A 26761-nucleotide genomic window follows, 5' to 3' on the forward strand; every position below is an offset into this window, starting at 1 on the left:
CCTGCAATAACAGCAATTATCACTCAAAGAATGAAACAAGAACATTTGACTATATTAATAAACACCCTAAGTCTCTTTTTCTTTAAGTTAGGTTTCTGTTCATTTAACACATGATCTTAAAGCGATTGTAAGAGAAATCAGTTGAACCCAACCGTGGGATAATATTGGTTACTTTATGAATACAGCCGGTATCCGCTACAAGCTGCTACTTGTGGAAGGCTGGTTGAGCCGCTTGTCTGTCTGAAGCTCTCCTCATAAAACAACTTTTAAGAACAAGCCAAAAGGCATCGAGATGACACAACAGGTTCAGCCCAATTGAGACACACAAAACATACCTTCTCTGATAATCCTTTAAAAAAAAAAAAAAATACTGTTGTCTTCCAGTCAGATAACAAACCAAAGGAATATTTGAACCAATATAAAGTGTCCAACAAAGCGTTATGTTCAATGTGCACACCAGCGTCTATTCCTCTCACTCTCTCTCTCTCTCCAAATGGCATGGGATTGAGGTTTGCAGGGGATACAATTTGAGAGGGCGGCAACGGTTTAGGAAATTCCTGCTACGTCCTAATCTGTACTCATCAAGGGTCCCAGACAGACTTGGTGTTTACCCAAGAAAGGCAGTCTTGATGAGCATTTCAAAGAGCTTCCTAAATAGCAGGAAGGATCCATTTGCAGTTTCCCCACAATGGACAAGATTAGAAGAAGCAAATTGAAAACTGTACAAGCTGCTAACTCATTCAGTTAGCAGCAGACAACTTTCATTGAGCTTGGAGGTTTAGGATTCGTTATTATAGGCAAGCAATAAAAAGATAGTTTCTTAGTGTTTATATTTGGATCGGCCCAACGAGGAACATAGTTACTTAATCAAAATTATCACAAATTACACTTTTGAACTAAAAAAAAGAAAGCAAATTTATTTAGCAACTCTTGATGTGGAAATAAAATGTTGCTTACCCTTTCACATTTCACAATGACTGATCCCATCACAGTATATCTAGCACATGTGCGGCTGACGCTCCTCCCTCACAAACCATTTATTAACTGGGAACCTAACTTGTACAGACAGATGAGAGATTTCAATAGACGTTAGCCCTGGAGCAAATAACAAGTTCAAGCATAATCAATACAAAGAGAACTTTATTGTTATTCTAAATATAACATGAATAGCCATTGAAATATTTACAGGACAAAAACAAACAAAGTGAATTACAAAATACATTAGAAAAATAGAAGACTTATTAGAAATTAGAAGACTAAAACTAGACTTGCAAAGCACTAGATGTGTGTTTTAACTTCTGACCAGACAGGATGAGATTTTTTTTTGCTACTATGACTCAGTTCTGTTGTGTTTTTAGTCTCAGCCACTAGCGTAAATGCAACCATCTTTCCAAGTGATAAAATCCAAGACATTAATAAAAAAACTACATGTATAACTTCAGACTACATATAACTTATGTCTACTTAAATCTAAGAAGACTCTGTAAGTTCAATTTAAAAGTCTTCATCTGAGTCCAAGTCCTGGTTGTAGGTTACAGTTTTACGGGCACGTGCAGGCCTGTCTCGCGCCGCCGCCTCCTGGTCTGAAACCTGGAAGCTGTCGTCCTCGTCACAGTGTTTGGTTTTCTGCAAAAGAGAAAACATTCAGCTATAAAAATGTGTTGTGCCCTACAATACCTAAAGAAATGAATAGATTATGAAATATGGGTCCACATGGTCCATTAACCACGTAGACACTGACCTTGCTGGCAGTTGTTTTGGCCTTGAGGCGTGACATGAGGTCGTCTGCGCTACTGTCGGAGTCGTCACTGACGACCTGTTTTCGCTTCAAAACTGGTTTCGCCTTTGTAACCGGAGCTTTGGCTTCCCTCTCCGAGTCACTGGAGTCAAATGAAGGGCCCTTCTTAGCGGCTTTGGACTTAGAAAGAGCATCTAGGATGGATGGCTGCTTCACATCTATGTGAAGTTAAAAAAACGTTGCAGATTAGGGAAAGATGCATTATACTTAGGCAATAAAGTACGAGAGGTAGTACTGTATCGTCAATAATGTACAGTTCAAGGGTGTTTTAGGCCCGACGCGTGGGGCCGGCAAACCCTTGAACTGTACATTATTGTCGATACAGTACTGCCTCGAGTGGAGAGAGACGGTAATTATCTCTCTTTTTACGCACACTCGCTCCCCACTAATTAGTCTGCTCGCTCAGAGCGTGATCTCCTCTCCATTATTCCCCGCTGCCATTCTCATCAAAAGTCACTCCCCCCAAAATATCAAAGTTTACACAAAACATGTTTGTTTGAAATGATAGTCGCGCAATTTCATCTACCCGTATTATAATTTATTTTAACCACCAATAAACATGTACTTATCAGAAATATTTGTACAACTATTATTACAATTGAACTTTACTGTAATTTGCTGATACAATTTGATGAGGAATACATAAAAACAGCTTCATTATAACTTTACCAATGCATCTGCGAGACATATAAACCACTCTGAGTCGTCTGTAATTAGGCTCAACAGGCTTGTCTAATTACCTGCCGCCTTCTTAGATGCAGCTGGTTTCTTGGTAACAGGAGCTTTTTTGGGTGCAGCTGCCTTGGTTTTACGCTGAACTGGAGCTTTGGGTACAGGCAACTGATCATCGGACGGAGCTGCAAGAGTACCACAAAGTGCAAATAATGAAACCTCAGAGCCCTGGTTCAACGTTTCACAAGCTCGACACACGGGTATCCATTGAAATTACTTACAGCTCGACTTGGCTTTAGCTTCTTTAACTGTCGGTTTGCTCTTTGCCGTTTTCTTCCTGCATGAAAATGACAACATTTTGATTCAAGGTTAATAATTTGACAAAAACAATCTTTATGTGAAAGAAGCTTCATACATTAAGTCGTTGGTTGTTTCATACTCACGTGGGTTCTGGAGCTTTGGGAGGTGGGGCAGGAGAGTCCACGTCGCTGTCGGCCATGGGCTCCGGGGCAAAGCTATCATCGTCATCATCACTGATAATGGCTGTCCGTTTCGGAGCATCCTTCTTCCCCCAGTCATCAAATTCATCTTCACTGTCGGACATGCTGTACTTCACCGCAGCTTAAGAAACGGGCAACAGAATGGTTTGATTTAGCAAAGCTGCCATGGGAATCAGAGGAAGTAGCAGTTTGTTTTACTTAAGACCTCCTATAATAGACAAGTACTCAAACAGCTGTTGCAAAGATAGGTTTGGGGCGAATTGAGATTGAGAGCTAATTAGCCTCTTTGGAAATGCTTTGTATCCGTGTTGTCATTAAAAGTCCAAACATTTCTAAAGTGATTGCCTCTTGATTTTGCTGTCTGGGAAGATAGAAAAGTGATGTGACCAGTATTTGGCATGGAGGACAATAGATGGGAAACATAACAATGGATACAACCTTATACTTCTAAGCAATGTTAGTAGTCAGGTTCATCTGGTAGATTCACCTTTAGTTTTGCGTTCAACCCTCTCTCTGGGGGCAACCTCCATTTCACTGTCGGACAGATTGGCATCCGACTCCTCATCCGACCACGGATTCGTTTTGGGCTTCTTGGCAACAGGCTTGAACTGAAGAGTGCTCTGCCTGCTGGTTGCTGCTTCTGTAGAGAAGTGTGTTTTTAAGTCATCTCAAACAAAAATGCAATGCATCTTCATTACAGTATTGGAAAATGTGCAATCTGTAATAATTTACTGTCAAACATTATTCATGATGGTCAAGGTTTTCGCTTTTTTTTTTTTTTTTTAGGGAGCCTGTGATATTCCAGGCTCCCTAAACCATCCACTGTGGGCCATGCATAACACGCACACATATCCAGCCTGTTACTATTCTACAAACATCCAGCAGAAGTCCGTCATTGTGTCTATCTTGCTAGGAATTATATACTATTTTTGCAAGCTTAAGTAGTATGGCACACCACCCAAGTCAGTTTGTAGTCGTGATGGGGTTGTGGAGTAATTGTTGCTGTAAAATTGTGGGTCGATATAATAAACATCGGAATGGTATGCAGCCTCTATCTTATCTGCAAAGTACAATATAGTTTATCGAACAGGTAGAACGCTTAAAATGTATTAAAAAAAATCCCAGTTTTTAGTTTCAAAATGCTCTGAGGGTTTTGGAAGTTTGCACTGAAGAGCGATTGCTTACTTGTTGATTAGAATAATTATATTTTGGTCACGATTGTTGAACAATGATTTAGAAAGAACTTTGCTTAGTGTGAACTACTGCTAATGGAACATTTTCAGCCACTCACCTTTTTCCTTCCTCTGGGTTCTAGGTTTCTTGCCCAGTCGTGCAGCCAAGCCAACCTCCTCACTCGGCCTAGCGTTCTCTTCATCGTCTCCAAACTCCATCTTCACCACTACATCTTCACTCTACAATTACAGAAATGAGGTCAAGCTAAATGTTACTTTCAATTGGAGTGTGCTGTACTAAAACAAAATGGATTGGGCAAAGGTAAATTCATGTGAACACATGAAAGTTTTAATGTGTTCACATGTAATCTCGTAAAATGTAGTTTTGGTGAGAAACGTGTTTTCACAGCAATATAAAATAGGTCATAATTAATCTCCAATATTCATTTACACTAAGCAGCGAATAATACATAATTAACTAATACTAATGACCAGATTTGTTTTAATTGATAAAAATACAATCTTTTATTTCCATATTTTTTTAATTGTGTTTTATAATGAGAAAGAAAAAACAAAAGTAAAAAAGGGACAACATTTACAGACTTCAGAGACTGAAATTATTTTTGGGACTGTGGCACCAGTTGCCATTATTAAAACATCAATAAATCGTCTATTAGTATTGACGGCAGAAAATTATAATAGCTGATCCGATATTTGATCCGATCCGTTGCACCACTACTATAAACCCAATAAACTATAAATAAGGCAGACCAAGACCCTTGTCTAGTGTGAAGATATACCTTGACTTTTTTGCCCTTCTTGCGTTCTCCTTTCTTAAGGTCAGCCTTTCTGGTAGCTTCAGCTTTCATAGAGCTGGTAATGCGCGGAACAACACGGCGACCTTGTGGCGTGGGCAGAGTCTCCTGCTTCACCTTCATCGCTTTGCCTTTTCCAGCCCCCTTTTTAATGATAGGCATGCTGGCAGCCTCCTTTTCCTTTTCCTCAATTCTCTGAGCACGAGGAACAAGATCAGAAGATTATTCAGGAGAGAGAAGTTTGACAGCGAAAACTGAACGTAACCAGAGGCTTAGATCAGTTGTCATTATGCATGCATGCTAACACGGGATTGGAGATATGACTATTATGGAAGTTATATCGCCAATCCCACCTCTACAACTGTGGTGGACATACTTTAGTTGAGGTGGTGCCTCAGTCACATATGGTAGGTACTTTGTATGTACAGAAGAAACAAGGGGAGACAGATAAAGAGACATTACCTCCAGTTCCTCGCAGAAAGCAGCAAGGTCTTCCTTCCACAGGTCTGTTGGAGCCTTCTTCTTCAGGGTGTTGAGCTCCGTCATCTATGAAACAGCAGTTGGGTCCAAGACGTTTACACGAGATAAACCAATTTTGAAGTGTTACATTTGAAGCTGGTAAGATTACAGTATAGATGGACACCACACCTTAACGTCCCTCTGTTTGCACAGCTCCTCTTTCTTTTCTTTGCTCAAATACCACATGGGCATGCTCAGCAGGTAGTTGTAGTCTGGCCCGCTGGTGTCCTCCTCCTCCGCTCCTTCCTCCTCTTCTTCCTCCTCTGTGATGGCCACATTCTAAGAGCATGAACACAAATGTATATTTTCCCTCGTGGAGGCTGACTATCGAGCATTCTGAATTCAAGGAGCTGAAAACCATAGGATTCAAAGTCGCCTACCTTCTCTTGGGCCTGTTTCCAAGCCTTGACTGGGTCAGAGTCGTAGCCCATCTGCTGCAGCATGCGAATCAGTTCTTTCTTTGGCTTGTTCTCTAAAAGTAGATGAACGTTATTAATACTTTTGATTAAAGAAAAATCAAAAACACATTCTAGGTCTGCACAATTTTGGGCTAAAATCATCATTTACATTGTGACGGCTATGGATATGACCATTTCAGAAGCTCTTCCAAATAAAACATTGAAGTAGCTTTTATTATAAACTTAATTTGATTACTCACCATTAGTGGACAGTAATAAAACAAATACTAACTATTTATTTTCCCTGTTTGTTAGTCTTTCAAATCAAATGTCAGCACTGTTTAATAAACAAAAAGTCACTAACCAATGACCAAGCTGCCCTCAATTTTCTCCAAGATGAAACGGGCCTGGTTTGTGAGTTTGGCACTCTCTGCCCCCAGCATGCCGAGCAACCAATCCTTTCTCAGCACATAGTATTTCATCCTCAACTCAAAGAAGTCCTTGAGAACACCCTGCACAGACTCATACTTATTCAGGCTGCCCACATGGTCAAACAGAACCTAAAGAAAAGAAAATAATAATTATAGTCAGTTCCATGAAGACTTGATCCATCCTCTCTCCCTTAAGCATTAGATGTGTGTATATGTGTGGCAGCAGTTACCATAGAATTGCAAGTGAGGGTGTTTTGAAGTTTGAAGACTTTGTGGAGGCCAGCAGCCTCTGCTTCACACAGTTTCTCTTCTGTCATCGTGATGATAAAGCGCACAGTGGTGTCGGTATGGTATTCCTTGTAGTCTGTGATCAGAGGAGGGACCTTCTCTGTGCCATTCAGCATTGGCTCCAGCACATTCTCCTTGTACACCTAGTCCATAGAGAACCGTGTGAAATTACTTATAGATGTAATTAAAATAATCTCAAAAGTACTTAATTAATTTTATTATAGATGCAATGTTACAAGCAGCATCAACATGCATGATGGGACATCCTGAACACATCTCTGATAAGTAGGACAAAGCTTTAGTGACTAACCTGCGTCCAAGATTTGACAGGCAACTCGGAGATCTCAATGGTGGTGGAATCAATGATGGCCACCTCTCCAGTATTCATGAACTGGTTATCCATAACCTGCTCAAGCGTGCCTTTGAAGCCTTTATAGCTTGGAAGCTGTGGGAGAAAAAGGCGCCGTCATCATCTGGTTTGTCCACCGGGAGACACACGATAGCAAACAGCCATTTCTTGTCCTCACCATGGGCAGAGGCTCATCGCCGTTGAGCATCCGGTGGATGTTGCCAACGATCTCTCGTACATCGTAGTTGGGTATCTTGCTGGCCCAGCCTGTGCCGATACCTTCGGCACCGTTCACCAGCACAGTGGGGATAATGGGGATGTACCACTCTGGCTCCACGCGCTGGTTGTCATCAACGTTGTACTTGAGCAGGTTGTCGTCCACAGCTGGGAAAAGAAGGCGAGCCAGAGGGCTGGAAGGACAGAAAATTGGGAAAATTCATCACCAATTAAGTAAAGCATTAAATTAACTCCCACACGCTCCTAAATCTGCATCTTTAGATTAATTGTAGTTTTCCGGGATGCTGCTGACCTGAGCATGGTGAAGATGTATCGAGGGCTGGCAGAGTCCTTGCCACCATGCAATCTGGTTCCGAACTGACCCATAGGCTGCAGCAGGTTCAAGTTGTTGCTTCCCACAAAGTTCTGAGCTAAACCAACAATGGTCATCATCAGAGAGACCTGTCAAATCAAGAGTAGAAGTGATTAAATCAACAGTATTATCAAAAAGGCTAAATATAGCTAGTACTGCTCACCAGAGAGTTAATTAATTTAGAAGCAGATGACTTGACTGTATCAAATCCAAATCAATGTATCGGTTAACGTCATGCGATGTGCAAAAGTAAAAAACAATCCAAGTCAATGAAAACACAATACATATGAACGTTACAATCGGCAGTGGCTTGACAAACAAACGCGCTACTTTAGATACTGAAAAGACAACCAAAGAAAACCAAAATCATCAGCATTATAAACACATTATACAATTAACTGATCAAATGTGTAATGTCATCTCACCTCTCCATGATGGTAGGCTGACATCTCAGCCACCGAGCCAGCCAACTGGGCGACCTTCACCTCCCGCTTGTCATTCCTCTTTAAGCAACAAAAAAGCACCTTCCTCTGGCCTGGCTTCAGACCTGACACACAAACACATTAAACCACTCGCACAGCTAACAAACAGTGTTTATAAAAGATATACAAACGTGTTCTTGGTGATCATAATCATTTCACATACCGTCCACCAGGCAGGGGATGGACCTCTCATTGTCAGAATTGGAGAAAAGTACCAGCTCCTTGTTGACAAAGTTGTTGTATGAGAGGGACTTGGTGGACGCACTGTACAGGTACTCCTGTGAAGTGACCGCGAGATAGAGTGAAAATCAAAAGAAAACAGTAATAAAGCACATCAAATTAATCAATTGTTGGCACGTTACCTCTGGCAGGTTGTGAGACCTGCGCTGACGCCTGTTGACCATGAAGTTGGTCAGCCACTCCTTACGCTCGTCCACCTTTTTCTTGCTAAAGGCCTGGGTGAAACAATAACAACAAAGGACACAAGAACCAGATATTAACACTCCAACTAATAATTATATCAGTCAGGAAGTTTGAGATAATGTATAGTGCACCCTGTAATTGGTTTCCAAAAGGGCCTTGAAAGTGTTAATTATATTTTATGGGTGCTCTCCGGCTGTACTATGAATTTAATTGGATGATAAAACAGCCAACAAGACTGGTGACATCTTACAAGGGTGATAGCTTCATCATCTTCAGGTCCAGAGTACGTGAATGGGATACGATGTCTCTGCATATCAGAGAAGTACTCCTTGGCTTCCTGCGATGTGCTGGTTCCCAAACCTGGATGAACAAAGGCCACAAAAGGTTAGATAGAGCATTATAAAAGACACAAGGTTATACCATCACATTGGCCAGGTATGAAGGGCTGCTTACTTGTCATGTATACTACCACACAGGGGTTTATAACAAACCTTTGTAGTATTTTGTTCTCCAAGATTTGTGGTTGGGCTGGCTATCCTTCCATGCATGGTATTCAGGGATGCTGTAGAAAGACAGCTGAGATTTCTTATGAGTTGCCTAAAGAGATGGAAAAAGGAAAGAAGTCTGTTTGTTGACAAAAATGGTAAAATAAGGATAGAATATCACCATAAAAAGGATTTATGAAGAGCAAGATTTTTACATAAATGGAAGAATTGTCGTCAAGAAGCAAAGGTTCTCTGGTTTTGACACCAGATGGCAGTGTTGTTGCAATTTCAGGGAGACTACTCAACAAGTGTGACCTCTACCAGGTCTGTAAATCCTCCTTTATCTCACATTATATATTCTTTATTCCTATATAATTTAGCTTCTTTAAATAAATAATGAAATAACTTGTCAAACACAGCCCAGACATCTTGTGGTTTCAGTGGTAGACTATGCACCTTGATGATTGGGGTGATGAACTCCTCCAGGAAGTTGTGGCGCAGCAGTGATGGCCAGTTGTGGTGGATGAAGTTGATTAGAAGGCCCTTAATGTGAGAGCCATCTTGATCCTGTCAAAATCACAGGAATACAGAAGAGTCAAGTTATATTAATGTTCTCAGTAAAGATGAATCTATTTTTACATGTGGCACTGCACCAAAACTAAAGTGTGTGACAAATGTGAAACGTAGAGTTTACAAAGTGCGCCATGATAGCACTAAGCAGCAATGAAATAAGTTTAAAAAGATGAGCACAAATGTAATTCACTAAACAAAAAATTTAAAAGTTGTCCAAGATAAAAATAAAGACTCCCGTCACACCTGATCTGTCATGATCATGAGCTTGCCATAACGCAGAGTCTTGAGGGATTCTGGGTCGCTGTAGTTCTTCTTGTACTGAAGGCCGATGATCTTAATGATGCTGTTGATCTCTGCATTCTCCATGATCTGATGAGGAAGACCAAACAAGTTTACCCTCATCCGTTTGCTGAACTAAATTACAGACAGATAATGCTCAATACGGTTCTCCGATTGAACCCATTGTTATTATGCATTTTAAGATATTGTTAATGCATCTGTGTCCATCAAAGGTAAATACAAAAATACAAGCTGCATCTTTATATGAAAGACATGTGCATCTGCAAAAAAATAAAAATAAACATAAAGCTGCCATGTAATGACAATGAACAAAATGCTGTTTGACCTAACCTGTTTGAGTGTGGCCTCCCTGACGTTGAGCATTTTTCCTCTGAGAGGGAAGACGCCATAGCGGTCCCTGCCGATCACTCCCAGCCCAGACACAGCAAGTGTCTTGGCCGAGTCTCCCTCAGTGAGGATCAGCGTGCAGCTGATGGAGTTCTTCCCACCTGCCAGACAACACGGTTATTGCAGGATGATGGCGGCTAAATGGCTTTCTCGACAGACCAAGACTGTGTAAAAGAGAAAAACTGGTGTGTATACAATACCTGCATCATTGGCATCATCCAGTTTAGGCACCCCTTTGATTTTTGTGTGCTTAACACTTGAACATTTCTTGTTTAGCTGGGTCTGAGCCTTGAAGGTCACCCAGTTCATGATACTTTCTACAATCCCACAGGAGGTGGCCTATGGAGAACAGAAAATGAAGAGGAATTTGTGATATCTGAATGATTACACTTCTGTGGGTAAAAATCTAGTGTGAGTGATTCTTCATGGGCACCTGTTTAATGAACTTGTCACTGAGAGGACAAGTGGACCCAAAGTTCTTCTGCTGCAGGGTCATGTTCTCTTTGGTCTGAGAGTCAAAGGTTGGGTTCTCAACCAGGCAATTGACAAACAGACACAAGTGGTTCTTCACCTGGATGGAGAGGGAGTGGAGAATTATCAGTTATGTCTTCTGCAAACAAGAGACTAGAAATCTCTGGATCATTTTCCACTCAGCTACTGAGTATTGCTCTAGCAATTATGACAACAATGTAATCACGTAATTTCAGCTTCATACAACCCCCCCTAAAATCACAATGAGATGACTGTACCTGGAAAGGCTTTATGGCCACCCCAGCTTTGTTCTTCTTCTTCACGACTTCAATGAGCTTGCTAACCACCTGGTCAGCAACAAAGTCAACGTGCCTCCCTCCCTGAGGTCCAGAGTATAAACACAAGATCCCAGTTAGAGAATAAAGAACATAGGTCTTAATCATAGTGACAAAGTGGCCGGGAGAGCTGCCAAACTTGTACTTAGCCGCCAAAGGAGCCTAGTCTACTGGTTCAGTCAGCTTTAAATGCTTCAATTTAAATTTAAACAGGGCTGACAAACTAAGATAAAATTAAAAAAAATGGGTGCCCAGAATTCCATCAGACTACTTTAAAAATGTAATCAATTGGTTTAGCTTTGAGGTCAGAACCAGCAGTAAATATATCACTCTGTTACACATTTACAATCAATGACATTACCTTGGTTGTAGCAATACTGTTGACAAAGCTGACTTGCTGGAAACCTTTCTCACTCATGGTGAGGCAGACCTCCCAGCGCTCGTTGACAATTTCGTGGACCACGATGAGGGCAGCGCCAAGCTCGTTCACTCTGTCCTTCACATACATGTCCACGTAGTTACGGAAACATGTAAGCTGGAGAACAAAGGTGTTTTAGTCTTGATCACAAGATTTAACCTCGACATGCTTATGCAATGACCGGTAAAAAAATATATATAAAAAAGTTCAAACTCAAAATAAAAATGGTAGAAAATGAGTTGTGTTTATTTATGTTTGTACATTTAAAATGATTCATGCAAACCCTACATTAAAGCCATGTGAAAAAGGCTTTGAGAAATGACATGATATATAATTTAGTGGTCCGAATGCAAATTAATTTTCTTTTAACATTTTCTCAGTGCAAGGAGGTTGGCCTGAAATGGAATCAGCTTCAAAATGTAGTATTAAGTTTCTGGAAGCCGTCTTGACATTTGCTGACTGTGTCAGGGGAATTTTGAATCTATTAATGAAAGGACAAATACAACCAATTTGTAGTTTGGTAAGAGATAGCCGATGGGTAGGTGGTTTAGAAAGCAACAAGCTGAACGCGAGAAAGAAAACTTAAACAGCATGGTAACTTACTGCCAGCTTTTTGCCATTGAAAAACACACGGACACCCTTGGTTGATCCAGCGATGTCGTACGCCCTCCTGGTCATCAGAGCCACTGTGTCTTTGTCCAGGGTGCTCATTTTAAACTTGGCTAGGTCCGGGCTGAAGGTGATGCAAGTGTATTCCTCTCCGTCAAAAGATTTGATGTGGGAATCTCCTGTCCTACCCATGTTGTCATACCAACTCTGTGGAAAACATGGCGAAATTGTGAAATTACATATTTCCTTTTCAAGTTACAATAATTACAAAAGAGTAACTGTAGTCAGCCTCCCCCTACCTGCTTGAAGGTCTTCTTTGACTCTTTACAGGACGTCTCTACAGTGAACTTTTTGCTAAAGATGTTGCAAAGCTTAGCACCATATCCATTGCGTCCACCTAAAGAAGAAGTATTATTGGTATGAAGATGTGGGTTAGGATACTAGAAAGGCAATAGTCGACTGATTAAACACAAGCCATGGCTGTATTGTATGTATACAAAACCCTATGTGTGGCTTTAAATTGCAATACATGTCTGTGTAACCAGGTCTTATGTTCATAGTTTGCAATGGTGATGAAATATCTTTTTGGGAACGGGGATGTTTAAACTATACTCTTACAATGGAGTCTGTGTGATTATTATTAATGATGATAGCAGCCTTTTTGGTGGCGTTTTTTTTAACGGGTTTTCAAATAAATAGTTTCAATATAAACACAACATTTGTTATTGATAAGCTGCACAATCTGTTGACTTTTAATGCAAAGTTGCATCAAGCATTATCATCACAGACCTAGATCTCTGCAATAGTGTGTGATTTAAATAAAATAATCAAAACCAAAAGCCAAGATGGCCAAAACAGAAAAAAAAACAAAAAACAGGATGTTAAAATGTGATATATTCCAATAAATACAAGTCAGTCATCAGAATTCCTATATCAGTCTCACCAGTGACTTTCTTCTCGTCATCATCGTAGTTACTGGAAGTGAGGAGCTGTCCAAAGATGAGAGCAGGCACATAAACCTTCTCCACTTTGTGCTCCACCACAGGGATACCCTTCCCATTATTCCACACACTGATGGTGTTGTTCTCACTAAAAAGGAACACACACACCATCATCATCATCATCATCATCATCATGTGCTTCTGGTATACTAATTGAGCTGGATATGGAGCGATTTGGCAACACAAAATATTTTGAGATCTTAAAATTGGTCAATCAATGTTATATATTACTCACACGTCTATGTTGATCTTGATGATGGACATGCTCTTGTCTCTCTGCTTATTGTCAGCTGCATTTACTGTAGAAAGTAGGGAGAGATCAGTATTGGAAGACCACCAAGTGATGGCCTGCAATTTGTCTACATACTTTACACACCATCTAAGCTATTTACTCACCAAGGATTTCATCAAAAATCTTGTAAAGCCCCGGCACAAACGTCACATCACGGCAGTTCAGTCCATCTTCCTCATCATATACCCACATTTGCTGAAGAAAGAAGTATAATGTGAACCATTCATTCTTTGTTCTCCTTATCAACATGCCACAACTTTGCAGAGAGCAACATTCTTCTTCTGTGAGATTTAACCAAGGACTTAAATCGAGAATGCCATGTGACCTCTTACTTGGGTGACGGGCTCTACGGAGCCAACGTAGGAGTCCGGTCGCAGCAAAATGTGCTCCAACTGAGTCTTCTTCTGGTAGATCCTCTCCACTGACATACGCTTCGGATCTTTCTTCGTCTTCTCCACCGGCTTGTTTACAAGGGTTTGCTGCGAATGACACAAGGTTATACTTTGAGTTGTCTTGCATTGCACGACAAAGGGTTAATTTATGCTACAAGTAACCTCGGCACAATGTGTCGCCAAAAGGTACTTCAGGAGGGCAGATGTTTGAACGTTACTGGTTAGGGTTACCTACACCCAACTAACGTCGGCCGGTGTTACGGTTTAACATGCGACCCTGTTAACTGGCTAGTTACGACAGCCGTATCGAGAATGGCGCTTTAATTTTGTTTTAATACAGTGTCAAACCCTCTCATATACATAATGATAATATCATCATATATTACAGATTAAATAATGCGTCATTCACGAGGGCAGCTAAGTGTTTTCTTCCTATTTTAAAAGAGCCGTCTACAACTACGACAACAACGGAAGCGTTCGGATGAAAAGTCGTCAGTTAACACGGTCGCTTATTAAACCATAACACCGGATGGTTTCTAAAAACGTATCGGCCTCACGCGACATCAAACTGTCGTAACACTAACCCTATTAAGCGATTAGTAGTAACCATTTTCTTGACCAGTGCGTTAACGATAGTTATATTAAATGTTATCAAAGTTACTAACAAGCGTTAAACGACGTTCGTGAGCACAATTTAACCGTTGCAAAAAAGTTTCACAAACACCAACAGTGGCGTTAACCGCTTGCTAGCTCCACTGGCAGCAAATTAGCAAGCGGCAAATTTCGACGTTTTGGTACTTACCTTCAGCGGTTCCGCCATTCTTCATATATTTACTGCTTACCCCTGGTATTTAAAACTGACTGTAGCTCACAAACTACTACATGAACTATTGTCTGACTGAACTAAAACTGACTGAATCGAGGACCCGCTATGAAAATTCAAAACCTCTCCCGCCAGCTGCGCCGACCAATCAAACGAAGGCCTTCTGCCGTTTCCCTCCAATGAGGAACGCAAATTCTCCTTTTGTTCAAGGAAACAACCAATAACCGACGGTTAAAGAGGCACGAGTATCGTAAGACCCGCCCACAATGTGTCTCACGGCCAATCAACTTCCCAAGGTAGACAAAGAGAAAAGAATCATACATGCTCGAAAAAAAAAAGGTGAATAAACATTCACTTTTGTAAACAGTGATTGCTTAATTGAATGACTAATAAATTGATTATATTTGTCGTGGATCACATGTTCATGATTGAGCTACAATGAATACACCAACACTGATTAAGGTGGGCTGAAACAGTGTTGTTGGTTTACCTAACCTATGTGATATACTGTATATATAATGTTACAAAACATTATCAACATGCCATTACCTGCTGCAGCACACTGGAAACACTCATCTTGAGATTGTTGAATTTGAGCTTTAGAGGCGTTGGGGATCATTATTGGGTGAGCAGCATCAGAATCACAGCCCATATACCCTTTCGGGTTATGTGTAAAAGGGCTGCAATTTCCACACAATTCATTGGGTATTGATGTAAACATCATTAAACCTTAAAGTCAGCACTTTGCTTGCACTGTATGCACTAACTATAGGCTACAAGTGTGCAGACACATATCTTGAAAAACAAAATTTAGTGGCAAAACAGACCTCTTTTAAACGCACACTTCCGTTTCAGCGCTTCTAAAGCTTTTGCGCATATTCTCTGTAAAAACATTCAGGTAAGGCCGCATCAAATTATTTACTAGATTAAGTTTTGTCTCTCATAATCAAGTCTGTGATACAATTGTATTCTATTCCAAAATTGCATGACTAACTTATTCCTATGACTCACTGGTTACCAATTTATAGGCCTGTTTTTACACTCAAGCTACTGTATGGCACTTTTAAAGCTTCACCATTTTCTTTGAAGCCTAATATAATCGTGCAGGATTTACAGAGTTCAGAGAAACGGTGATATTCACAGCTGCATAATGACATTCCGGAATCACGGAGCTAAGGGAAGCCGCAGTATTCAACGTCTGCCTGCACATTCCATCTTATTAGCATCTCATCTTGAAGCTACACCTTCAGAGTCGGCAAATAATTTAACACCTCACCGAAAAGTCAAATGTTTATCAGCACCTGAGGAACTTGTATCAGCCAAAGTGGCCTACCGGTGACAGCTGCTTACACACATGCTAAATACGTTTTATACTGAAGATGTAAATCTCATAGATGACGGAAATAGTAGCAGGTTCAAAATGCATCACTTTAGATTAATCAGAAAGTCGACAACACTGGCACAGTTCAAGATATATATTCACACTCAATAACTCAGAACTAGAGGAACAATTTCAAATCCGTCATAGAAATACAGTTTAACGTGGTCGCTTGGATGATTTAAAACAAACAAGCACGAACCACAACAAGCTCCCCACTGCACAACAGTGGAATGAAGCGCACAAGTTTTTTCCGTATTCCCTAATAAACCACTCTTTATGTGTACCTTTTAGTCACTAGCAGTGCAAACCGTTACTGTCTCCAATGTACAAATGTACACAAATTGACTGTTGTTTTCCTGGGAGTGCAATGTTCTCTTTTTCTCAAAGTGTTCAGTTCCAATTTTGCTTCATATATCAATATTGTCTCCCCTCACCTCTTCCTCTCCCACATTTCCTTCCATTTCTCTGGCACACACGCATACACACTGTGCATGATAGCTGCCTAAAAGCTATTTAGTTTATTTAATGAGTTTATCTCCCGAGAAGTATGCCGGTGTAGTTTCACGAGAGTCCTCAAATTATGCTTTTGCAGCTTTGTATCATCAAGCAGAGCTTTCCTTCGTGTCAGCTGATGTAAAGTGATTCAGAAGTGCTGGGTTTAATCACCATTATAGAGAAAAGACAGGATTTATTCAGTACTAAGCAAACATCGGCCTTCACTTTTCTAGTCTGATGGCTATCAGTGAATGGAAATGTAGTACCCTGATTTATCTAACAGCTCTATCATACTTTTCTGTCTTCCTCTGCTTTGTTGCCCACTCATCTGACCTTGGCATGATAATAATAGGGCTGAGGAGCTTGAGCTGTAGTCCAGCGGATGTAGTGGAGAGTATGTACACAAATACACCCACAGCTGCACACATGAATGAAGGTGCCAACATACATTACAGTTTAATTTTGTACTTGGTATCTTCAGCCAGAAAGTATGATTGATCCTGACTCCTTTAAGAAATATAATAGAATGTCAAGCCAGCCGCCGTCATCCTTTTTGTTCAAACGTGCAACACAAGATATCAGATATGCTACCTTGAAAATAGAATATTTTTGATCCAACTGAAAAAGAGACAATTTAGACTCAAACTGTACCTTTTGAGCCTGTATATGTACTTTTTCTTAAGAAGAATTGTGAAACAGGAGCAGTGTTGAGTCTTGTGTAAGAATGAATTTACTGTTACCTTCAAAAAATATTCCGTCATCTTTGCATAATCCAAAGGAAATACCACCACCACCACCACCACCAACAACAACAACACAAATTAGTTCATTTGTGAGTTTTAGAGGAAGAGAGCTGTTTCCACCTGCTTTCAGTCTGTAGGCTAAACTATGCTTAGTAGTCTCCTGTCTGCTTCATATTTAACAAATTTAACAAACGTGAGAGTGGTATTAATCTTTTTAGCTCCTGGCAAGAGCACAAATAAGCCTCCTAGCCAAAATGCTGAACTAATAATGTGATGGTAAAAGGGTACATACAAGACAATCTGATAAATGAGGTACTTTGGCAAATTCATGTTGATGTAGAATACCTTCCATTGGCTTCTGATACAGTTTTCTTAGAGTACTATTTTTCTTTCAAATGTGTCCATCTTCAGAGTAGAACATTTAAAGGTAATGTATGTGGGTTTTTTGTTGCCACTATGCCATTACTATTCAAACCTTGTAGCACACACAGACTTCCTCTTATCTAGTTCTAGTGGGCAGTTTGAAACGGAGAATACTAAGTACACGGCATCCAAAAATAGTCAACCATCGGAAGTTGCTGAGAGACGTTAGCCAAGTAAATGGACATGCTCGCTCTCAGTACCACCTGCTTTCCTGTTTATTTATTGATGGACCTGTGTTTTCAGAGGCCTGATACAGCTTGACTATTGGGCAAGAGAGAAACTTGATGTGTCATAGATCTGTTGATAGCTGTCTAAAGTAGCTGTTTGCTACAACGTGGTGTCATACAAGGAAAGAGCTACTTTACAGATATTAGGGGGAAAGGAAAAACAATGTCTGATAGACGTTGAGAGTGCTCGGTCTTTAGGAGGGACGCCATGCGTGCACAGATTAAAGCTCTGTCAGGGAATAGAGGAATATTGTATTTGTGCATTTGATGCCTCACTCTCTTCTCACTCCAGACAGCAACTGATTGAGTGGATCATCAGAGCTCTCTGTAAAAATACTCTGAAAAGTACATTTGAAAATATGGGTTTCTTGTTGTGCGCAAAAATAGAGCTATTTGAGACATTTGATTGTGGATTTTGACATACGTGCACTTTCATTGGCTCAGATTTCGTACTACTATCGCCTGCTGATTTGCCACGACTTGATCGTGGCAAGAAATAGTTCAACATTTTGTGAAAAACATCTGTTCGCTTTTCCCCCCTCTCATAAGAGTGGTATAATTCTGTCTCATCTAACTCTCAGCAAGTGTATTTCCCTAAATATAACACTATTTCTTTTTTTTTAAGTAGGAGAGTAGGTGCATACATATTCAAATATTATCTCTGCCCACAATTCATTGGGTAAATGTTTCAATTGAACTCAAAATGTTTAAAATGGTTGTTCTTTGAGAAAAGTTACTGTGTCAGAGTTGGATGTGTGTGCTCTTCCCTGGAGTTTAATCCCTCATGAGTTTGTTAAGTGAATTCACTTCACTGAGTTCATCTCAGTGTTTCTGAGTAATTATTTCCTGGCAAGGACTATTCACATTTCTTCCTGTGGGTGTTCGATGAACGGCAGCAAGTAGAGCATGTAGAGCGTAATGTGGGTACTGATATGAAAACACTCAACTAGAATGAATTTATGGTGGAAATGAAAACATGTAAATTACAGATGCATGTTTATTGTGAGTATTTAGCTCAGGTAATTTCCAGGTGAGTGACAGATGAAATAGCTGGCAGCATACTGTAGAGGGTAGAAAAACTAATTCATGTTTATGCTCAAAGAAAAACATAGAAATGAGAAATGAGAAAAGCAAACTAAATGACAAAAAATAAGATGCGACTTGTGGATAGTCAAACCTTTAACACACCTTTGAAAACATCCCACCAGTGTTTAGGGAAGTCATCTAGTTAACCTCTAACCTTTATTGGAAGACATTCTTAGTCATGTTTTGGCCATCACATTTCAAGCTGTGTCCTTGGAAGTCCATAATGTGACCTTTAAGGTGAACACCCCTCCCTGGTTATCATTGTGAACATGCCTGAGACACACAATGAAGGACTACGAATTATTAATTACTTTAAAAGGGCAGTGGAACACAGATTTAGCCACCTCCATCCTGTGTTGGCAGGCAACTGTAACAACTTAACATTTAAGATGACATACGTCACAATCACTGACGCCACTTTGATGATTGTACACTTGTAAGAAATGTTTCCACTCAGTGTTTTGCAAACATATCTATACATTTACAGCCAAAGGATACACATTTTCTTTAAAGTGTGCAGAGCACACTTGAAAGAAGGGCACCTAATACTTCAGCAAGGTCACACCTAATATGGATTCAAAAAAGGAAGCAGAATGGATTAACCAGCTTCATCAACTGGGAGAGTGAAATATAGAGCACCCTGACCTCAATAGTATTGACTGAAATAGCACTGACTCCAGTCATTAAAAAAATGTAAAGCCATGCATGATCGGGATGAATTGGAAAATCTTTGGTGATCCCTTGACCTTTCATTGAGCACCATCATCAGGTCAAAGTCTTTGCAGTATTTTTATGCAAAACGGCCTTAGGTGTACATTGTCTTAAATGCTATTTAACAAACGTTAGCATGCGAACGCGCTAAACAACGATAGTGGACATGGTAACTGTTATTGATGCTAAACATCAGCTTGTTGTCACTGTTACAAGTCAGCATGTTCGCATATCACCACTATTAAAGAGATACAAAATATATCTATGTAAAGCAAAGAAAAAGGCCAAAGAACTTTGCATTGCAGGTTTTTGTTTCTAGTAACCATCTTGAGACTTTTAATACATTTCACGACCCATAGTGGGGGTTCCGTTCCCCAGATTTGAAACCTCTAACCTAAAACATAAAATGTATGACCTACAAACTCCATAAACCCCTTTGACCATGCCATTTGAGCACTAAGCCGTTCATGATCTGCTTTTACTGAGGACTCCACACTCTTGTGGTTGGAAGCTTTTGAGAAGACTCAGCCGGCCAAAGCTCTGTCAGCGAGGGAATTCAACAAGGATCAATGAATATCTACAGCACTTTCACATCACCAGTCCATTGTTCCCTTCATGTCAATGATATCAGACTTCAAAGACAGTGATTTTCACAGGGGAAGATGAGGTGAGGTGGTCGCTCTATTACGGGCAGTAGCGGGGGAATCATTTTAATACACATTTCTCACTGTTTTTGATTAAAAGGTTCAAGACAGGTAAGGGAATAAATATTTAAAGTGCAGGATAATGTTGTCTTCATAAAGACAAGGCCGTACTTTGATCTTACTCAGGGGTGATGAGTAAGCAGGGAGCCAGACACAGACTGTGAGTGTCTTTGTGTGTTTATATTCATGTACAGTATGTGTGAGCAGGCGAGACAAAGTAGGATCTTATGAATACGACTCCTCTTGTTCTACTGCAACTCAGAGCACACAGAGGGGGCTAATGGAGAACTGTTGCCACCTTGTTCAGATGACATTGTAGAATTCTTTGAGCTAATATTTTCCCACTTTTCCCACTTTTCATGGATTAATGTCAGCTTGCAGGGATGCCACCTGTACAGGTATCAGGGTAACAGAGAGGATGCCTGAGCCTGAGTGCTTTGAGATACTTGACAGGTTGGAGAGAACAAAAATAGGGAGTAGGAGGGGGTAAAAAGGAACTTTGATCCACTTGAAAGTGTAGTCAGGACTAATGCTTGGTTGATAATGCATACAGCGCCCGTCTAGCTGCCAACCACAGCGGAGCATTTGAAGTAATCTGATAAAGCTGGGGGAAACTGACTGCCAGTGCACTCTCTCCTGCCGATCAGGAAAGTAATCCTATTTTCTGCTGTTTCGCTGTCATATGCTCCTCCACCTATCTGATCGCCCTCTAATTGTCAAGAGCAGCCTCTTAGCCTCAGGTCTGTAACAGCGGTGACTATAGAGCAGCAACAATGAACACCAAGTTATTATGGGTTTTTCTCATGGAGGCTGGGTTACTGAAATGTGCAATGGTTTTATCAATCAATCAACCAACCAAAGACTTGAAACATTATTAGATTCAGTTTTGGTTTTGACTTTGGCTAATATATCTACGGGTTAGTACACCATTGTAATAACCCACTTCACCGTAGAGAGAACAGATGTGAGGTATCTGCTGGAGTCCAATGAGCCCAAAGAAATACAACTGCAGCTGACTTGTTAACAGTTCAACCTGAACTTAATCAGCAAAGTTATTATTTGGAGTGTGTGGTGGCTGGGGTGTGAAGGAGCGATTCTGGGAACAGGTGCCAGGATGAGGTGTGATCAGCCTCAGCTGGGTACAATTGTTTGTGTGTGTGGGTGTGTGTGTGTCTCCCATATAAACAGTGATTGAGAAGGAGTGGGGGGAAGAAGCAGGTAGCAGAGGCGAGGCAGCCGGAACCGCTGACAGTCGAGGAGACGACAGATACCTGCATCTTACCTATAAATAAAGTGCATTAAGAAACTAACAAACGACCGCGTGTTGCCCTCTTTGTGCTGCCCGATACTCAAGAGGTAACAGGGATCGTTCCAGAGGGATAAACAGATGAAACAATAAAACATACTAGCAGGTCAATAACCCAACATGACTGCCTTTTGTGTTGTGCAGCCACATCTCCTGCAGGTTTATCTGGATGCTCAGCTCGGTCAGTTTATCAGGGGAACAACAGATGAGTACAAATGAGAAGTACTAGAAGAAACAGAATGAAACGTGATGTAGATGGTCTAAAGTGACAAACAAAAAAATGTTTGGGACGTTAAGATTACTGTTTGGAGACTTGGATTGAGAAATGTGCTCACGAAATCCCTAACATAATGGATGCACCGATCCCAATGACACAGCGATGGGAACAGGGACATGGAAAAGAGATAATAGAGGACAGCAATATTTAACTCTGACTGGTCTCAGCAGATGATACAACCAAAGAGCACTGAATAGTATTACAGTTGCATTACAAGCCTGTGTCTTGAGATGAATACATATATATTAAATATACTTTAATTTCCTGAATCACGCTGTCATCCATTGAAGTCAAGGCATGAAGGAAGTTACCCACTTTGCAAAAAAGCTTAAAAGGTTAATCCTTTAAAGTCTGCTATTCCAGAGCAGGGAGGGAGTTTGGGTGGAGTATCCCACCTCATTGATTTTAATTCCATTAATACATTATAACCGACTGCTTGGCCGACTCGCCACTGCCCATGAATGTCTGTTTTCATAGTGGATTTGATTGGGCTTCCTTATCGGCTGGCAACAGGCAGGAAAAGGGCCCGAAGGCAGCCAAAGATCCACCTTCCTGGCAGCCAGGCTCCATGTTTGGAACAACAAGATTCAGACCAAACATGATTAGTGTGGGCTGCCAACCAAAGTGCACTGTGTATGAGACCACGTTGTGTGCGTGTGTGTGTGTGTGTGTGTGTGTGTGTGTGTGTGTGTGTGTGTGTGTGTGTAGAAGGGGGTACCCCTCAGTTTACTGGCACCTGATGCATGCAGATCCACTTCACTCAGCAATCAACAGATGCACATGAATGAATGCAATCAGACCCTCCATTACATGTTTGCATTAATGCATCAGATCCTCCCAGCAGCGAACAAACACATGCAGCCATGAATGCTTTCTGTGCGTAAATGCATCGCATCCAGGATCAGAGTCAGTGTGGTACCGCCATCATGCTTTGCCCCCGCGCTTCGTCCTTGTCCATTCGCGCCGCGCCTCCTGCAACGCTGCTGCCTAGTTTTTTTTTTTTTTTGGTTGCGTGGAAACTAAAGGCTGCACCGAGCGAGCCCTGAACTAGGAGCATTTCCAGTGTGCCAGAGCGGCTCTCTATAGCACAAGTTTAACGAGCTGCGAAAGGACCTGATGGAAGCGAACCAGAAGCTTGATCCGCCTTTCGGAGAGCGCGCTGATCTGCGGGACCATTTCACAGTTGGGCACTTGCTGAGATACACATGATGAAGAGGAGAGGCAAAGCGGCAAAGACGTGAGTGTGCACTTGTGTTTGCTTTTGTGATATTTGTGATACACGTCTTGATCCAGCAGCTGTTTTGGAGTTTTAATGCGGGTTTCTAAATGCGATCGGCTGGAAACAAGCGCTGTGGGTGCTGACTGAAGCGGGATGAGAGACAAACTTAACAAGGGTATCAATTCCCACGAGGCATCGCCTTTATCTCCCGTCCTTTGAGTTAATTTTCCACCAGATGCTTGTTGCTTAGAATTTGAATTTGAGCAGGAACTGATACTTAACCCACTGTTGCGCTTTAATTTCGCATCTTAAATTTCCTCAGCTTGTATTAATTTGTGATTAATTTAACGTAAAGTAATTACATTATGAGTGTTGCTTTAATTGAGTTCATGTTGAGGATATTTATCTTGAAGAGGTATGTAAACTGATTACAACGACTATGAGATTAAACTCTTAATCTCTAATATAGTGTACAGTTCACATAAATGCCATTACATTATATTAAGGAATAAAAAGAGAATATCTAGTAATCGAGATTGTCATTGAGTGAAGGGCTGGGAGTTGATAAAGCTAAAATCCCTGAAATATGATTACAGTTACTTTAAAAGCCTACGTTTAAAGTTAAACATGACAGGGATGCCTCATGTTTCTGTTTACCTTTCAGTCATCCACATCCGCCCATTCATTACTAGAAATTGCCATTCATGCAACGCTCAAAGCTGTGATGTGATGCCACAAAGTGGTCAAATTCATACATGAACACTGCATCACAAAATGTATTAATATAATACATTTATGTTGCATTCTATTGTCTCTCATGTTTGAAGCAATGACTGCTCCTAAAATAATTGGTGCAAGAGACTTGTCTGTGCTGCATGGACAGCAGTGAATTTATGAAGTGAGAGACTGACCTTCTTGAGCACTTTATTTATTGTTAAAATTAAAAGCAGGAGGGTTATTTATCACTGAAGTAATGACTTTAGGAACATTGATTGAGACCTCACCAGATTTAGAGGCCAACTGGATTGATAGTTTTTTCTTTAAATATGGCTGTAAGATGGGTTATATTTATTGTAGGGCTAGAGTAAAATGACAAATGTTTGTCTTTGAGAAGTATATTTTGGATGGACAATCTTTTTAAACTGCCATTGTTTTGGTTATACTAATACTTTAATTTGATATAGCGCTTTTGTAAGTACTCAAAGACGCTTGGTTAACATCCTCTCTTTTCTGTTTATCTCATCTCTCCCCTTTAATCTTTCACTGCTAGCTGTCTTCATCGGCTGACAAACATGTGCCCCTTTGCTCGATATCTCTTTAGTGTCACACACTGTTCTCTGTCTTGTTATTGTAAAGTCACCTCCTCTCCTTAAATCATCACAACCCAGTGCTGGTGTGCCCATTTTCCCTCTGTGCCCACATGTTCATCTCTTCCTCCTCCGTCACCAGCCCCCCCATTATCTCTGAGCAAAATACCCGGCTGGCATGCTGTGTGACGAGAAGAGCAAAGCCTTTGCAGAGGCATAACGTTTCCCATTTACTTTAGCCAAAACCTTTATTTCCTCGGGTGTTGAACTGCATTTGTCATGCTATTTTTCATTCTCATACACTCCGCTGACATAAAGTACAGAGGGACATCTTCTGGAAGTTACTTAGCCTAAAAGAAGACGTATGCTTATAGCATCTCATCCAGTTAGAGCTGCTTAATAGAAGAGGCTTCATCCGCCCTCTGCTCTGCCTCCATCTCCCCCCTCATTTTTGGGATTGTAGGCATCTCAAAAAACGGCGTAACACAATGAGTGTTATTAGCTGTGTCTCGCAGACAAGACATCTGTCCCCTTAACACACACATACACACCACCATTGCCTTGCCACTACACTCTGTCCTCTACCCCCCAACGCCATGTGATACTTTGAGGTACTTAGAGATCGATTTCATTTTTTAATCTTGGTAAGTGGATCTTGCCCAGTCTCCAGCCATTTTGAAGAAATCAAGAAGTCTTTGTTGAACTGTGTGTTTTTGTCTCCAAGAGGACAGACCATCACATTGTTTTGTTGTCCTTGGTGCTGTTTATAGCATTAGCATTTACCCCAACAAAAGGATTGGGTGGCCAACACTGGTGCTACACTGACTTAAGAGTTTTTCCTTAAGAGGATTAGTAATAGGATAGGAGGTAGCCCTGTTCAGCTATTAATGAAGTGTGTTAGGGTGGTAGACCTGCTATTTTCAAAGGCTTACATACCAAATATAAAGTGTAATTTACAGGACACACAGACAAGCCTTTACTGTGTTACTTGCACTTCTAAAGTAAATTACCTTATGTACTAGCGACTGCATAGCTTGACGGACACCAAGTGTGGACATTTTTAATGGTCACTTTTAATAAAAATTGTTGCATCTGAATGGCAGCTATAGTTTTAGAAATAACTAGAAATATGACAGATACAGCAGGGATGTCAATTATAAAGGAGACACAGTGACACCAAAGGATTTTTGTAGCTTGTTTATTTAGTTGGAAGGCAATGTTTGATCCTTCGACTTCCCTGAAAATACAACAAAAGTTCATTTGTTTTTGGCCAACTATAGCTGGAATGCAGCATTCCCGCTGCTTGCTCACTGCAATTAGACAAGCTACTGTAGACTACGCCCTGATTTCTGAACTATGGCCTCTAAAGAAACATTGGTATTCACTCATGCTATTTCACAGTACAATCAGCTTCTCTTTTGTTTTAAAAGGGTAGTCTTCCTACCCTTGCTAATGTGACTTTCTGTTGTTTTCATGTCGTAGACTCAAAAGCTACTGGGGAGGTTGATGTGGACTACACCCTCTGCGTCCAGGTGGTCCTTCCTGGAGCATGCCCGTATCCCACAATGCCCCTACTCGCAGACTGGTTACTGCGCCACTCAGTGGTCATGTGTTTGCTGCTGCACAGCCTGGTGCTAATGACATTTTGCTTCCACCATGCTGCTACCAGTTGCTCCAAAAGCTGCTACTGCTCTGAGAGCGAGAGCAGCGGCAAGACGGTGCGCTGCAGCAATCTGCAGCTCACGGAGATCCCCCAGGATATCCCCAATGACACACGACGCGTCTACCTGGATTTCAACCTCTTTACTACGGTCCCAACAAATGCTTTTGCAGGTTTGCCCTACCTGGTCGAAGTGGATCTATCGCACAATGAAATAAGCCAGTTAGAGCCAGGGGCATTCAGAGGCCTGAGCACCTCACTACAGTTCCTTGACATTTCTTCTAACAAGTTAGTAAACTTTAACCCTGAGGCTTTCGAGGGCCTGCGGTCTCGCGCCAACCTAACAAACAATCCGTGGCATTGTGACTGCAACTTGCAGATGGCCCTACCCCACGTGGACCTGGAGCCTGCGTCGCTGACGGGCATCGTGTGCCAGACTTCCGATCCGGAGAAGATAGGAGTTCAAGGACTTGCCTTCCTCTTGGCACCAGACATAGACCTATGTGTGGTGATGAAGAGGACTACAGATGTGGCCATGCTGGTCGTCATGTTCGGCTGGTTCACCATGGTCATCTCCTACCTGGTCTACTATGTCAGGGCTAATCAGGAGGACGCCCGCAGACACCTGGAGTATCTCAAGTCGTTGCCCAACATACAGGTCAAGTCAGAGGAGTCTTCCACCATTAGTACTGTGGTATAG

The 26761-nt window shown here is 41.1% G+C and overlaps 2 protein-coding genes across 2 annotated transcripts; one reads left to right on the top strand and one right to left on the bottom strand.

Moving 5' to 3' along the window:
• Positions 1-1175: 1175 nt before the first annotated feature.
• Positions 1176-14519, bottom strand: top2a (DNA topoisomerase II alpha; the record flags this gene model as incomplete). The annotated part of the gene is made up of 35 exons (XM_079236948.1): positions 1176-1626; positions 1742-1956; positions 2539-2655; positions 2752-2807; positions 2914-3091; positions 3458-3610; positions 4262-4382; positions 4943-5152; positions 5420-5503; positions 5606-5755; positions 5857-5948; positions 6239-6434; positions 6536-6736; positions 6904-7038; positions 7121-7352; positions 7472-7620; positions 7957-8078; positions 8177-8291; positions 8376-8468; positions 8687-8796; positions 8928-9033; positions 9378-9488; positions 9738-9863; positions 10125-10282; positions 10382-10520; positions 10615-10752; positions 10931-11032; positions 11349-11522; positions 12009-12221; positions 12314-12411; positions 12958-13103; positions 13251-13314; positions 13412-13502; positions 13640-13786; positions 14502-14519. 35 exons carry the CDS (start codon positions 14517-14519, stop codon positions 1495-1497), a joined length of 4692 nt encoding a protein of 1563 aa, XP_079093074.1. The 3' UTR covers positions 1176-1494.
• Positions 14520-25963: 11444 nt separating this feature from the next.
• Positions 25964-26761, top strand: lrrc3ca (leucine rich repeat containing 3Ca; the record flags this gene model as incomplete). Its single annotated transcript, XM_079214564.1, has 1 exon — positions 25964-26761. The coding sequence occupies exon 1, from the start codon at positions 25967-25969 to the stop codon at positions 26759-26761; it is 795 nt and encodes a 264-aa protein (XP_079070690.1). The 5' UTR covers positions 25964-25966.

The sequence above is a fragment of the Taurulus bubalis genome (assembly GCF_910589615.1).
Source record: "Taurulus bubalis genome assembly, chromosome: 2".
Classification (NCBI taxonomy): domain Eukaryota; kingdom Metazoa; phylum Chordata; class Actinopteri; order Perciformes; family Cottidae; genus Taurulus; species Taurulus bubalis.